The sequence below is a fragment of the Leuresthes tenuis genome, unplaced genomic scaffold, assembly GCF_036924035.1.
Source record: "Leuresthes tenuis unplaced genomic scaffold, fLeuTen1.0.hap1 SCAF_3, whole genome shotgun sequence".
Taxonomy (NCBI): Eukaryota; Metazoa; Chordata; class Actinopteri; order Atheriniformes; family Atherinopsidae; genus Leuresthes; species Leuresthes tenuis.
In genome coordinates, this window is record NW_027325357.1 from 13,489,429 (window position 1) to 13,504,687 (window position 15,259).

General features: G+C 37.7%; 1 protein-coding gene across 3 annotated transcripts in view; it reads left to right on the forward strand.

The window, feature by feature from the left end:
* Positions 1-14,708, forward strand: part of pparg (peroxisome proliferator-activated receptor gamma) — a 34,214-nt gene extending 19,506 nt beyond the window's left edge. For all 3 annotated transcript variants that reach the window (XM_072381904.1, XM_072381903.1, XM_072381905.1), the window contains exons 4-9: positions 1,811-1,949; positions 7,216-7,415; positions 9,451-9,568; positions 11,067-11,260; positions 11,697-11,940; positions 13,345-14,708. In XM_072381904.1, the coding sequence (XP_072238005.1) occupies positions 1,811-1,949; positions 7,216-7,415; positions 9,451-9,568; positions 11,067-11,260; positions 11,697-11,940; positions 13,345-13,592 (1,143 nt within the window). In that variant the 3' untranslated portion in view covers positions 13,593-14,708. The remainder of the gene's footprint in view (positions 1-1,810; positions 1,950-7,215; positions 7,416-9,450; positions 9,569-11,066; positions 11,261-11,696; positions 11,941-13,344) is intronic.
* Positions 14,709-15,259: the final 551 nt, after the last annotated feature.

A 15,259-nucleotide genomic window follows, 5' to 3' on the forward strand; every position in this document is an offset into this window, starting at 1 on the left:
GTGCTGACTTTGGACTAAGGGCACATTATGTGATTAAACCACCCTTCATGGCCCTACAGTTGCTCTTGGAGAATATCCTTTAGTTGGGTACAAAAGTAGCTGATTTCTAAGGTCTATAACAGGGTTTTTTTTAAACTGATGAATTTGTACGAGGTAACCTCTGACTTTACTGATGCAGGCACTATTTTTAAGACCAGTATCAGATCTCTTGTGTTTGACTGGGACTCAAACAGTACACAGCCCCAAAATATATGCAACATCTTTTATATGCAGTGGAGTGGTTGGATTTTTATCTAAAGAGATTTTCAAATGATTTTTTCAAATTTAATCTGGTAATTTAATTCAATATTTGCTGTATTTTAGTTCACTTTATATTTCAGTCATCACAAGACTTAAGTGGACCCAACTATCCCTCCAACCTTATCTCCTGTTTTTTCTCTTTTACTCTCTTTCTCCTTGGTATTTGTGTACATTTTGGCCTTGATATGTTTATATTTAGTGTTGTTTTATCATTCTTTCTTAATAGGGAGAATTTGTATGTCAAGGACCACAGAACTCTAGAATTTGATCTTTATGATCTCTGTTATCTCTGCACCACATAAAAAAGCACTAAAAAAAGGCAGGGATCTCACAAATCACTGAATGGCAAACGAAGACATTGTTGGTTTTAGTTTTTTATATTTTGTATCCAAAGTAAGTTAATGCATTTCTTTAAATTGCTGAGCAGTTGGTTAAGATTATACCTTCCAGTTGACTTCTTTGTATGGTACCTATCATAACACTGCATTGTAGTCATTCTGACTTGGACTGCATTACACACATCCACCAACGACAGCCTTGACAATGGCCACTGAGTCGAAACAGCCCCTTTTATCACTGTCAGAATTGTTGCGCTACAAGGCGTTCATGTTTTTCTGTCCCCTCAGTCATAGTGTACCTTCAGGGGTTGAATGAAGGTAAGGTACAGTGGTTATTGTTCTCTTAAAGTCTCAGGGGAGACTCACCAGAAGAGGGGGGTCAGCCAAGCAGGCAATCCCTTAATTGTTTCAAAACAGAAAACATTCTTTATTGAGGTGGAGTCTTGACCCCCTTTAACTTCCTCCTACTATAAATAACCTCCAAATAAAAATGGAACATCTGTGGATCTTAACTGTGTGGATTCCAAACATGATCGTTCTCATTAAGTTCAGATGGGAGTGTGTATCCTTGCATAAAATCTTCCTGTAGTAAATCCTGCAGCCCGTTCATTGGTTTCTATAATCAGCTTGGACAAACAATGCTGTGATCAAAAAAATGCGTGACTGGGTGTATGTATTGGGAGTTTGACCATGGTTTCAAACTTAATAGCTGAGATAAGTGCTGTTAGTATGGCTTCTTTGGTCCTAAGGTTGAGTACTTGAAAGCACAAATCTACTCTGAAACACTATCTACTTTTGAACACTCGTTTAACACTCGTAGAGAGTGTGTTTGACCTTCTCACAGTACAAGACTTACATGATTCTTATCATTTTAGGGAAGAAAAATGAGCATAAGTAAGTTTGAAGTTATTTTCTTTAATACCTCGTCTCTATCCTAAGGTGTGTCACCTATTGTCTTGAAGTGACCCAGACAGTGTCCTTTGTCAACACAAATAGTTTCTCAGTCCTTTTTTAATATTTTCTCAAAAGGGAAATTTTCTTACACTTGGGTCATATATGTCTCGAATACATACAAACTGAATTAGAGGGTGAAACCACAATGAAAAAAGCAAAAAATAGAAAGGTTTGCTGTGAATCTCTGTAGTAACTACCTCTTTTTTTTCCTCTTCTAGGGTTTCTTCAGACGCACAATCAGGTTAAAGCTGGTCTATGATCACTGTGATCTTCACTGTCGCATTCACAAGAAGTCCCGCAACAAATGCCAATACTGTCGTTTCCAGAAGTGCCTCAATGTTGGCATGTCACACAATGGTAAGATGGCGATGCTGCTATACACACACTGAATGACAATCTATGTACAATGCATGTATTTATTTTTCTTCATATAATTAATCTCACATAAGAAGTTGAAACAATTGCAGTTTGTCTCGAAAAACTATCTATAGAGATGGATGTTTTTCATTTTCGCACCTATTCTTCAAACGCCACTGAAACCCTCCATTTATGCTCTCTGACAATAAGTAGATGTGGGTAAAAAAGAAAGATTCTACTTTGAAGTTGTGGTCCAGGAAATGTCTCTTCACAGAACAGCTCCTCTGCTTCTGATGCCCTCTGAGAACAGCAAACACTGCTGACCACACTACTGCAAATATAGTCTTAGAGGTGTGGTGGAAGTGTATGTAGCATTCTACACTACTGCCTTATATGTTGCCAGTTGTTTCTTCTGTGGTCTTTAGTCTTTATCGCAGCCTTCAGCCACGTTTCAGTTCCCACCACTGGTTTAGAGTAGAAGCCAGCTTTAAGCATCATTCAAAGATGAATTCATGGTTAGAGGCAAACTTAACCCCTACCACCACCACCACCACCACCAATAACTGTCAGTATTTATCTGGGTTGAGCTTTATTCTACAAGAGATAGTGACAGAACTTTAGCGATAAACTTTAAGATTTGTGACTTCATCAGAATGAACAACGGATTTGTATCAATTTTATATCAATACATGTTATACATGTGTATCTGGCGTCTTTCACTAAATGTCGTTTTGAAATGTTCTTAATACTCAAAATAGTTTCATTCAGTGCCAACAAAAATATGAATCAACCATCCAATTCTGGTTATACCAATCTTGTTGCCATTAGAATATGAGGACAGTAATGGATCACATTTTTATTCATCTGATTGTTTTATACTTTTTGTTTGTTCGTCAGATATTTTTTTATATACAGTAAAAACATCATTAACATATATTATCTTAAAATGCACTTGCTTTATTGTGATTGCACTCTCTTTTATGTATTGTTTTGAAATGATTAATTTCAACTTAAGCTTTGTTTTTAGAAATGGAAATCAAAACTCATTTAAAACCTGAAAGAAGCCATTGAGCACCCACACAAGGGTTTTTATTTATATAGATATCAATATGTACGTTTGAGTGCTGCTAAAATGCGAACTTCTGCTCACACCTCCCACACATCACCTGGCTGTCAGCCCTTCAGTTCTGCTGCTAATTATTATGCACTTTATGGTTAGCTTTTTCCACTTGTAGCAGTGGTGCTTAAAGTGAACATTTTTGGAACATCAGCACAGAATTTAATCAAATTTAATCAAATTTAATTCAACGGTCTTCTGAATTTTGCAGAAGGTTGGTAGTAAACCAATAATTTAAAGAAATACCAAAGACCCGTTTTACTTTAAATAAAAACCCTTACAGAGTGACATAAGACATAAAGGGTAAAAAATGTAATTTTTCTTTGGTTCTAGAAGCAGAAATCTGTGCAAACCATCACTTCCAACTCTTGTAAGTTAAACAGTTTACATGTTAGATTTGAAAAACAATGGTCATAGTCTGGGGTCTTTCGATTTTTGTCTTTAATCTTGCTGATGATTATGCTGTGTCTGAGTAATTTTCCGTTAAAAGTACAAAACATTTGCAGATACACACACACAAACGCCCTGTTTGTTTGAGCTTTTTTCTCCATATGTACTTCTGAACTTCAAGTGAGGGAAATCGTTCACTGAAATAAAAGATAAAGGTTATCACATGACAACATTATGCAAAAAATAGTCTATTTCATAATAAGACCTTGTCCCTCGCCCACCACTGTTCAGTCAGAGAGAGGTTTTGTTTTGAGAGCCATTGTTGCTTATTGAAGCCTGACTGACTCCACCTCCTCAGGTGTGTTTGAGTATGGAGCTCGTGACTGTACAAGTGCACGGAGCTTTGGCTTGATTGTCATCTCCTTGACTCTCCTGTTAGTTTTGTTGCACCTGTTCGGTTGGAACAGCCCTTTTACTCTTTGACCTTAGGTGATTTTAAGAAATTCTAAGCAACTCCACAACCTGTAAAGCAACAAACACAGTTGTCTTCGACACATGAAAATGCTTCCTAATTTTCACTGAAAAAGTGCCTGATGTCATAGGTCTAATGTGACGCATAGATCATTCACATGAATCAGCTAATTTAATTTCAAAGTCATATACAGTTTATAGTACCTATTTTGGTTCATCTGATTAATTGTATCTGCCTGATGTCCTGATGTTCAAGTATGTGAAAGATGCAGGAAATAGTCATAGAGATTAGTGTAAATGGGAGGGCACTTGCGTGATGTTGTCATGCCTGGTTTTGCCTGCTGAGGCAGGAATTTGACAGAATGGAAAGAAAACTGACAAACACATTATTGTCTTTATTACGCTCTGTCGCTGTCCTTGCATTGACACCATTGTGTTTAGCTCAGGTGAGGAGGAGCCATCCACCTCTGCTGTTTGAATTCTACCATGCCGTTGCGTCAATAATCCAAATCTCCAAAGTGAACAGCGAATCCAGACCAGTCTCTGAAATCCAACTGGCTGGATTTTGCAGAACCTTCTGATTTCACCCTTCATCGATGAATAAAAACTTAAATCTAAATTACAGTCATTCAAGTTAATCCACATCCTGTACTGGCAGGTATAAGTTTGCTTTTATAGACATAACAAAAAAAAAAAAAAGTTTCTGTATGTGCTGCTATATCATCAGCTGTAGCAGAGCTGGAGTATTTCTATAATAAGATAAGAACAAAAAATGAAGCTTCAAAACTTTTCTCAGCAAAGAAGTTTTTGTTTTTTTGTGTTTTTCTCATTTGGCTTCGACAGGAGTTTGGAGTTTGATCAAAGTTTCTTGCAGTCCTTTATCATTAAGTTTCTAACAACAGCTTCTCGTGGTCCTGCAGTTAACTAAGTTAACTTTCCCTCCTAGATGGATTGAAAGCTCTGAGTTCAAACTCTCTTCTGGATCTGCCCTGTACGGCAGTACTGGCTTCACAATTAGAGGTGATGAATCAAATATCGTTTCAGAATCATCATTTCATATATCCTGTTTGTTGTTATCAGACTTCAGTCTGAATACTGATAGTTTGAGATTCAGCAACCAAATCACTGCACATCTACATTTACTGTTTGCATTTACTATTATTGGATTGTTTTTCCTTTCCCACTGCTTATCTCGCTGTCTGTCTCCCTGTCTCCATACTCTCTCGTATCTTTCTGGTGTTACTTCAGGAGGTTACAGCCGGTGCTTTGAAAATGTGCCCTGTGTGGGTTTTTATTTTATTAATGATTGACATCTCAGACCACATTGAGCTCAACTCAGTTCGCCAATGTGCTGAGTCACTGCTGCGGGCCCACTGCCCAGCAAAGTGGCAGGGCAGCTTTAATTGGCATTAACTTGCATAAGGTGTGCGTTTGTCACATAGTCAGTATTACACAATCACATACACGCAGGCGTAAAAGAGTACTGGTTTCACTCGAGACGGGGGATAATTAATGGCTTCCACCTACACAAGAATTTTTGTATGTCACACCTTGGCATGAAAATTATCTTTATTGTCTTTTTCATTTGATCTAGAATGATAGGATCTAAAGTGCAATTTAAACTTTGATAGGTGAAATCAAACAACATTATTTGAAAATATTTGGGAGTTTTTTGGTACATATTTGTTATCCATAGTAATATAATAACTTTGCAGAGTTTTAAGTGGTAGGAATTATAACACATTTCAGTAACTGAAGGTAAATAGAGAAGATGAACAAGTGTATGTGTTTAAAATTGCACTAATATAGTTATGAATACATAATCTGGCAAGCTCACTCAGATCCTTAATCAGTAAGTCTGGCTATTCATATACAGAAGAAAAATGTCATATATTTTCTGAACAAACATCATTATAGCCTCCTTTGTTGGGATTGTGTAGTTGTGAATGCTCAGTGTAACAAAACCTGCAGAAACTGGAAAAAGGAGAGTGGATAAGCATTGCTTTTGCAACGAGCTGTGAAAACATCATTTGCAACACATGATCTAAGTGAACAAAATGTTGTCAGGCGCCATAAAACACACCTCATAAAAACACATCAGGACCATTTGTCATGTGCCGTTGACAGTGGATTTACCCACTCGCTTAATAGCATTAACAATCAGGCTCATTTGAAGAAGTTGTCTAAATATTTGCTGCATGTCTCCGCTTATCTACAACAGAGAGCAGCCTCTTGGTGCTCAGAAATATCGGATTTCTCAGAGCAATTCTGGGAAGTTGTATCTAAAAATTGCGTGTGAATATATGTCCTGACATCCAGCCTGTGATGGTTTATTTTTTACTAACAAATAAAGGAGCATATCCCTCACCTGAACTGAAGTTACCCATATTTAAGAGGTATTTGGTAACGCTGTTAGCTTTAGATAGTAGGTCATTTTGTGGACTTCAGCTGCTCTTTCTGTTTCATTGATCACTGTCTAAATATTAAAGATCTGATAAAGGAATTAAACAACAGTCATAGGCAACTAAACAGCCCAATAGGAGTTGAGATATTTGTAGAGCAGAAACCTGCCTGTTAGAGGTATATTACTATTTGTATAACGTTTTCTAAGGTTTTGTCTTTTGTTCTTCCTGAGTTTATGTCACGAAACACAAACATCTCAGAGATGCTTCATGAAATAAGGTTTTTAGATTTAACTTGAATGAAGGGAATATCAGTGTTGGTCTTGTTTTCTGATAATGTTTTGAATAACAGCTCACTGCAAACGTTTTGCATCTGGATAACCTCACATGAGGACTGAGATGTGGCCAGTGACATCTTGTCATGTCATGATGCAATCTAACATGTATTTAAGTAAGTCTCAAACCATAAGGGAAAATAGTGTTTTGAAAGTTTCAGAATGTTTTACAATCACTGACTCAAAGAGAGACTAACATCTTAACACCCATTTTTGTTTAAGTCAGGTTGCAGAGCACATGTTAACAGTAAGGGATGGCAGTTTTTCATTTCTAGAACTTTACCAGTTTCATAGGAGTTTTTGTGACTTAAATGTCAAACAGTTATCAACGTACACTGAAAATTGGCATCCAATGTATTTCATTGTGAACCACCACAACCATCAGAGTTGTTTATTCTGTTTTGTTCACCTTGAAAATATTAACACAAGTTTGGAAGCTACGTTGACACCAGGCTTGATGTTCTGTTCTGTGTATTTGTTCTGCACATGTGGATATGTCAGAAATGTGCTTTCCGTGGTGCTCCAATGTGCGTTTCTGTTTCCTTTCCCAGCCATCCGTTTTGGACGAATGCCTCAGGCGGAGAAGGAGAAACTGCTGGCCGAATTCTCATCTGACATGGAGCACATGCACCCTGAGGCAGCAGATCTGAGGGCTCTGGCTCGGCATCTGTATGAAGCCTATCAGAAACACTTCCCCCTCACCAAGGCCAAGGCCAGGGCCATCCTCTCTGGGAAGTCAGGAGACAACGGGGTAAGAAGCACAGCCCTAGTTCCACTTTACTGATACTTTTTTCGAGGCGATATTAAATGAGCAGCACATTTAGGCTAAAGCAAAGCTAATCAGTCAGGTGTTCAAAAATAAAAATGGTACTTGAGGAAAAACTAAAAAAAAACTTTCACGCTTGACCTACCCTTGAACTTGATGTTCACTTCGCAGTTAAGACCGTAAATATCTGAGTCAGCTATCTTTGGGTTTAATCTACATTGACTGTACATTCTCATTGTACTTTATTCTGGGCTGCTGGACCAGTTCCGCTTCCCTTTCAGCTTTTCTATGCAAGGGATTATGAAAATGTGCTTATATTTTTATGACTCCCACTCTGGGAAATAGCTTTCTATCCTCTTGACTCACGATACGACTCTCTAGAAATCTCTACATTTTCACTTATACAAGCCATATATAAAAGGCAGAAGTAGAAGTGTGTAAAAGCTTTAAATTGTAAAAGGTTCTGACTCTTAGTGTGTGTGCGAGTGTGTAAGCATTTTTTATCAGTGTCTTCTTCACATCACCACACTTTTCAGGCTATTATTTTCACTGTTTTCAAACTATTATTGCAGCTGACACGACAAGGGGATCAACTGATTTCCTTCTGTCTCGGCTGCAGGAAAATGTCTCAGATTACACTGGTCGAGCCGTGAAGGCAGGGGATCTCTTCTCTGCCATTCAAAATTACATTTTGAAAAGTAAACATCCAGAACGTAGGAAATGCGGTTGCAGAAACATCGTCATAAAGAGAGATAACATATATTTAGGTGTTTTTGTTCTTAATGTTTAGACATGTTGAATCTCAGCATCTGGGATGTTTTTTTTAATGGTCCATAGTTTCTCTCTTGGTTAAGTCTGATGAGCTCAAGGTTGCTCTGCATCTCTTTCGACCGCTTGTTATGACTTTTCACCACATCGATAGCGGCCAAATGACACTGAATCATCTCTTTGTTTGAGCACTCCTGGGTTATTTACTAAACCACAGCCAACCTGCTAAGACAAATTGGGAGTCAATGATTTTAGCTTTAGTAGAATATTTAAATTTTTTTAACATGCAGGGCCTTGATATGAGTAAATGTATAATCCGTTTTCAACTCTACAAATTAAAATAAAGTTTGGGTTTTTTTTTGTTGTTGCTGTTTTATTGCCCTTGACAGTGCAGAGTATGATTGTGACATATTTGCACAATAGATATTATACTCTTAAACAACTAATTTGTTTTCAAATAACCCATTTTTAGAGCCCAAATTCTTTTCTAAAAGCCTGACAATGCGATTATGGCCAAATAGCGAAACACTGTCTCGTGGCATTTTTGTAACTGATACTCTTTCAAACAAGAATATACTTCAGTTTAAGTAACCATGCATTGTTTTATTGCTTATGAATCAAACCTTTCATTCATAAGAGAATGGATGTTCCAGTTTTTCTTTTAAAGTTAATAAAGATGCGCTTTCTCTGAGCTACACACAAGTGATGTATGTAGACAAAAGTGTTTAAAGATATTTCCTGCACAGGCAGCACACACACAAAGGAGTCCACACAGTTTCACTGGCCTTGCTCCACTTCATGTACTCATACAGGAAATAATTGTTTTATGTCATATCTTCAGCAGAGTTCCCTGCTGTAATTCCCTGTTGGACATTCCATTCTTCATTTTCAAGAAGGAAGACTTAGGTGTATAATGGTAGCATTCATTTTTCAGGCTAGTGCGTGTCTTTGTCACTGTTAACTAACTCAGTTAAGCTTAGTTTACATAGAAGTGGTGTTTTAGTCTGCCTCAGCGTGCAGAAAAGATGTTTTTCTTCTCCCTTTTGTACATATGTGATGGGTGATGTCAGCTCTGGCAAGCGTGATGAATGAGCCATGACCAAAGAGCACAGACAGTATAAGTGATAATATGGGTAGTCCATGTGTCCTCAGAAGACCTTGAGAAGCTAAAGTTGTTTTTCTTCTCTTTTTCTCTCCTCTCATCACTTTCTGCATGCACTTTTGCACTCACAAAAATCTTTTCCATCTGCAGCCTTTTGTCATCCACGATATGAAGTCTTTAATGGAGGGAGAGCAGTTTATTAACTGCAGGCAGGTACCCGTCTTGGACCACCAGCAGCAGACCTTCACTCTTACAACCGGACATGGAGGTTAGTAGTGCCAAACTACTGCATTGAATGATACTTTTTGTTGTCTCTTGTCATTTTTCTACTTGTCAAAGGATAATTTACTAAAAAGCTGTATTGTTTCACATTTGTAGTTTGTAAGTTAATCCCTGAAATGAACGGAAATGGTGTGTGGTGGAAATGAGGTGATTTTAGAGACCACAAGCCGTTTTGCATCAGTGTGCATCAAGTGCATCAGAAATGATAAACAAAAAGACATTATTTCTAATGCACATTTTGATTTTCCGGCAACAAGTATTATAAAATTTCAACAATTTAATGTGATCAGAATGACAAATTCAATGGTCAAGTAAAATTGCATTTTCTTATTTTAAATTAAGCAGCTTTATGTCATGCGTGTTTATAGCATCCCACTGTAAAGGTTTTTGTTAAATGCATGGCGTCTCTTTGCACTGCAGAGACCTATCAACGTGGAAACAATAAAAACTAGAATACACCTTTCCTTACACACTAACTGGTATCTATTAAGGAATAACATGCTGATAATGAGCATACTTCACACATTCTTGAGATCATTTGTACACATTTTCTCTTTGAGTACATCAATTTGACATGGTGAAATGTAACTGGAAAAACAATAGAACCATAATTTAACGTAAATTAAAACAAACTTGTAGGCAGCCACTTAGTTTGACAGTAATTTTTTTTTTCCAGGATTTGGTATCTCAACTGTATTTTTGATAGTATACCCTAATTTAATTGTGGATGTTATAACATACATCTGTGTGTTTTCTGTATTGAGACTTGGCAAATGCACATATACATTTTAGTGTTTTCTTGCCACTTGGGGAACAGTTTCAGAAACATGTGGAACAATCTGAGCTGTGGGCTGCTCTTGCTTGTGTTAGTGCTGTTGTTGGTCTTTTAGCTTTGTCGTGCCATGGAAAAAAGAAATTATAGCAGACAAAGTGAAATAAATCCTGGAATAATGAGGATTGTCCACTTATGCTGTTTTCTCTGCCCTTGATAAGTGCTTCTTTGCTGTTCGTCATTATTTGTGCTTTGTCCTCTTTGTTATCAAGTTTGTTGTTGTCAGCCCCTCCAAGCTCAAGCTAACTTTCAACCAGTTGGCATTTGGCTATTATGTAGCATCATTCCTAAGCCTATGTGCTGTTAAATATTTTAAGAACTGCAGGTTGTGTAGCGTTGAAAATATTTTCAAAAAAGAGCTCACAGAGTTCATTATTTCTGTTACTTTGTTCCAATTAGCATTTGTTCTGTTTACGATTCCACAAACACACAAGTTTTTGTCTCTACTTCCATAAGAGTAACTCAGTTTCATATTTTGTAAAATGACGTTACTTCCTTGCTGTTGCTTTCATTATCATGTCTATTTACCTGTGATAAAGATTATGTTTTTAGATAATTAGGGGACTGTCTACATGCATGTCTACATGCATAAACAAGGTGGATACATCATAGACCCCAGTTTTTTTTAACACTACACCTCTCCCAATTTCAGGAATCACAGGAGCATACTCAGGGTCAAACTGTGGAGTTTTGGGAATGACAAGCATTTGCGGACAGGAATCAGCAGATGCCGTGGAGCTGCGTTTCTTCCACAGCTGTCAGTCACGCACGGCAGAAGCAGTGAGAGAAGTGACGGAGTTCGCCAAGAGTATCCCAGGATTCATCGACCTGGATCTCAATGATCAAGTAAGACGCATCAGCAGTTAATTCTCACATTCTTGGAGTTTGTACATATTAACAGCTTCTCCTGTCTGTTTGAATGATTTGATTCAGTCTGAAGAAAGAAAATGCCAAACAAATCACATGTTCTATCTTCACAGATGTTCATAGCTGCATGTTTTTAGACCTCTGTGATGACAAACTAGATATATTTAGATTAAAAAGTAAATAAGAAATTTAGGTAAGTCAACTTGAATTTCAGGAATTTATGGTGGACATCTTATGGTGGAGAAAAAAATTGATTACCTGAGATATTATTCAGAAAAAATATGGTAATGAAAATAGTTTTTATGTATTGATATAAATAGATGACATCATACTATAGGACTCTATTAGTGATCCTATCACTTCTGATCATCAATAGTTTATTCAAAACTTTAGTAAACCCTGTACCATTTTTCAGGTAACGTTGCTGAAGTATGGAGTGATCGAAGTCTTGATCATCATGATGTCACCTCTAATGAACAAAGACGGCACCCTGATCTCCTATGGACAGATTTTTATGACACGGGAGTTTCTCAAGAGTCTCAGGAAACCCTTCTGTCAAATGTTGGAGCCAAAGTTTGAGTTTTCTGTCAAGTTTAACACGCTGGAGCTGGATGACAGCGACATGGCACTGTTTCTGGCTGTTATTATCCTAAGTGGGGGTGAGCATTTTTTTATTTGTCTTTTTTTATGTTTTGTTTTGTGGGGTTTTTTTTCAAATTTTTGCCTTATCTAGGTCCGCTGAGGCTTGCGTTAAGACTTGAAGCAGGGATAGACTCGTAGACTTTTTTGGTGTCCTAGAATATAACAACAACAGTGTGATCACAACCCCGCCAAATAAAACCACTACTGCCATGTCATTTTAAGACTTAAGTTTCTGTACGGAGCTCAACTAACCGCTTCCTGTCCTCTTTACAGCTTCATACTGAAAGAGTAAATTCAAGACTGGCATTAATCTTCTCAATTCAATATGACACATTTGCCAGGCTCTGTTAAGACTTTTTAAAAATTCTTTACCAGCTGGAAGCACAGGATCATAGGTCCATGATAACTTCAATTTTAATGTTTGTAACAATTAGATTTTAAGCTTATTACTTTATTATCATTTTGCGTTTAGATCCAGCAAAATAAACTTTTTGGCACAATGTGCCTCAGTGAGAATATACAGATAAATGAGGTGATTGCTGTAAGAAATCTGAGTTATAAACCCTCTGTGTCATACGTGCTATCAATGGACAGCCTTGAACCATTTATCAGTTTTGTAAGAAGGCTTAGGAATGACATTGGGAAGAAAGTAGAGCAGAGCTAAAGGTCAACGTATCTGGTTCACATGGGAAGAATAAACAGCATCTGCATTGTATGTAGCGAGAATCAAAAACAGCAAGTAGAGAGTTTGTGACAAACATTTTTGCTCAGTGCAACAGGGAAAAAAAGGCAAGCAAGGTGAGGTTTCACAGACAACCACATGACCGAATGAAAATCCCTCAAGTCTTGTTCCTGCACGTTTCTACACTCTTTAGTAAAAGGAAAAGTACTGGTGGGAGGAGGTGTAAAAGTTTTTGTTCTTCCTTCACTCTATTAACGTCAACATAAACTTCAAACTTGTAATGCCAGTGCATTAGATCCAAATGACTGCTTCTGTTATCATGCAATGCCTTCTGTCTGAACAGATCCTGATGAGTTAGTCTAGTATTAGTGATTAGCATCTAGCTGCCTGATAAAAACCTGACTTTGAACATTATGAGGATAAAAATTCAACATTTAAGTAAATTATTTACTCAAATGACTGTGATTATAGCTTGAATGTAGATAAGTGGGTTCTTGTAAAATGCAACATTACAGCTCAGCCATTTAGATATATAATATTATGTGATTTTCTGTCAGCAGAAATTGGTATTCAATGTTGTATCATTTACACCTCTCATTCCCATGTCAATTCTGAAAATATAAATCACCTTCCTAGGTATCACATTGATTGCTCTCATTTTTCACCTCTGAATGGATCCCTGATATGTCAGGGTGAGATGTGTCACTGATTTTTTCTCTTGTCTCTATAACCCATCCAGACCGGCCTGGCCTGCTGAACGTGAAGCCCATCGAGCAGCTGCAGGAGACAGTGCTTCATTCACTTGAGCTGCAGCTGAAGCTGAACCACCCCGACTCCCTGCAGCTGTTTGCCAAGCTGCTTCAGAAGATGACAGACCTTCGTCAGATTGTCACCGATCATGTCCACCTCATCCAGCTGCTGAAGAAAACTGAGGTGGACATGTGCTTTCACCCCCTGCTGCAGGAGATCATGAAGGACTTGTATTAAAATTCAGCTTGAGCAGAGGACAAGTACGGAGAGAAAAAAAGAAAGACAGTCAAGTCATTAATTGAGATTTAGCACTTACAGTACAGTAGTGCTGCTTGTATGTTGAAAAAAGGCACATAGCCAGACAGACGGACTGACTGAAACTGAGAGGGAGTTGGGGATGAACAGGAAAAGAGAAATCAAGGAAAGAAATGCATAATCTGAGTGTTAAATCTTGTCTAGACAGCCTGGATGAGAATAACTTGTGGCACACAGTCATTTAGCCACTGCTGAGCCTGGACATTTTGTTATGAGTTGTCTGCCAAGTTAAATATGAAACTACCACCTATTGCGCCGTTGAAGAAGATTGTGAATGACTAACTGAAAGACAGGGGACTTCTTTATTGTCAGACCCTTTCAACACAGCAAGCCTTACGTGCCTTAAAGGGAAATGTATTTTACATGATCTCATGCAGTATAATATGAGTTGTTCACGTGAAGCTTATCAACACATTAAGTTACAACCATCATAGGCAGCAGCAGTGTGTGCATGCATCAATACCTCTGCAAATGCGCACAAGTGCATCAGTGCTCACACAGGCAAAACCATGTACAAACAGTCATTTTCTGTTTTGGCATCATGGTGAAGGTGCTATCTCATTTTAATCAGCAACATCCAAAAACAGAAATCAGATTAGTGCCTGTAGAATTTTTCGGTCCTACACACCTTTGAGAAACTGTGAGAAAGCGTGGAGCAAACCCAGGCACATTACAATGAAGATGTTAGCTCTTTTTTGGCCAATAAAACCATTTTTGTCTATATTGTGCCTGTAGGATCTGATGCTGAGCTTTTTATAGAATGAATGTTGTTTTCCAACCTTTTTATATATTATGCATATGAAATGTATGATATATAGCCGCTTGTTTTGTTTTATGTTTGCATGAAATTGTCAGATAGAACTTGCTTTTGAGCCTTAGTTTTATTTCAAATTCTGTAAATCTGTTGAGTTATAATTTTTACTGTGAAATTGTTTTGTATCTCTGGGAGCTGTGCAGACAAGGAGACTGGATTGATACCACTGAGGGGGGGAAAAGAAGACTAAATTAGCTGTAAATAAAATATTTTCTAACTTTTTACTTGAAGTCTGTTTCTTGTTTGAAGGCATTCAAGTGTGTTTGCACATGTAGCATTAAAAACCATTTAAATATAATGTCTCCCTTGAAGACATTCCAGTCACTCAGACTCTTGGAAATCTAGTTTTACAGTCATGACATCAGCTATCCTCTGTGTCTCAAACACTCACACACACCCTGCTGGAGCGATTGCAACATCCGAACTCTGCTGAACTGCACCGGAAGACCAAAGTCTGTGGATACAAATTTGAGCAGCAGGCAGGGAAATGGTTTTACTTTTCAGAAGTTAATGTGTATTTTGGATGTGCAGCTTTTATTTCTCTTTGGAGAGGGCATCAACTATTTTCAAAGTTTTGACAGTTTAGTTTTAGCTCTAAGTCTCAGATAGAATTGCATGCAAAAACAAGATCAGTGTTCAAACTCTGGACATTAAACGTTAACCCCACAGAGACATCAGGTCACCTCCACACATGGCACAGGTTCATTTACACAAGGTTTTCCCACCGTCCTTAGGTCATGTTGTCATTGTAAACTCACAGCACACGCTTCCTTGA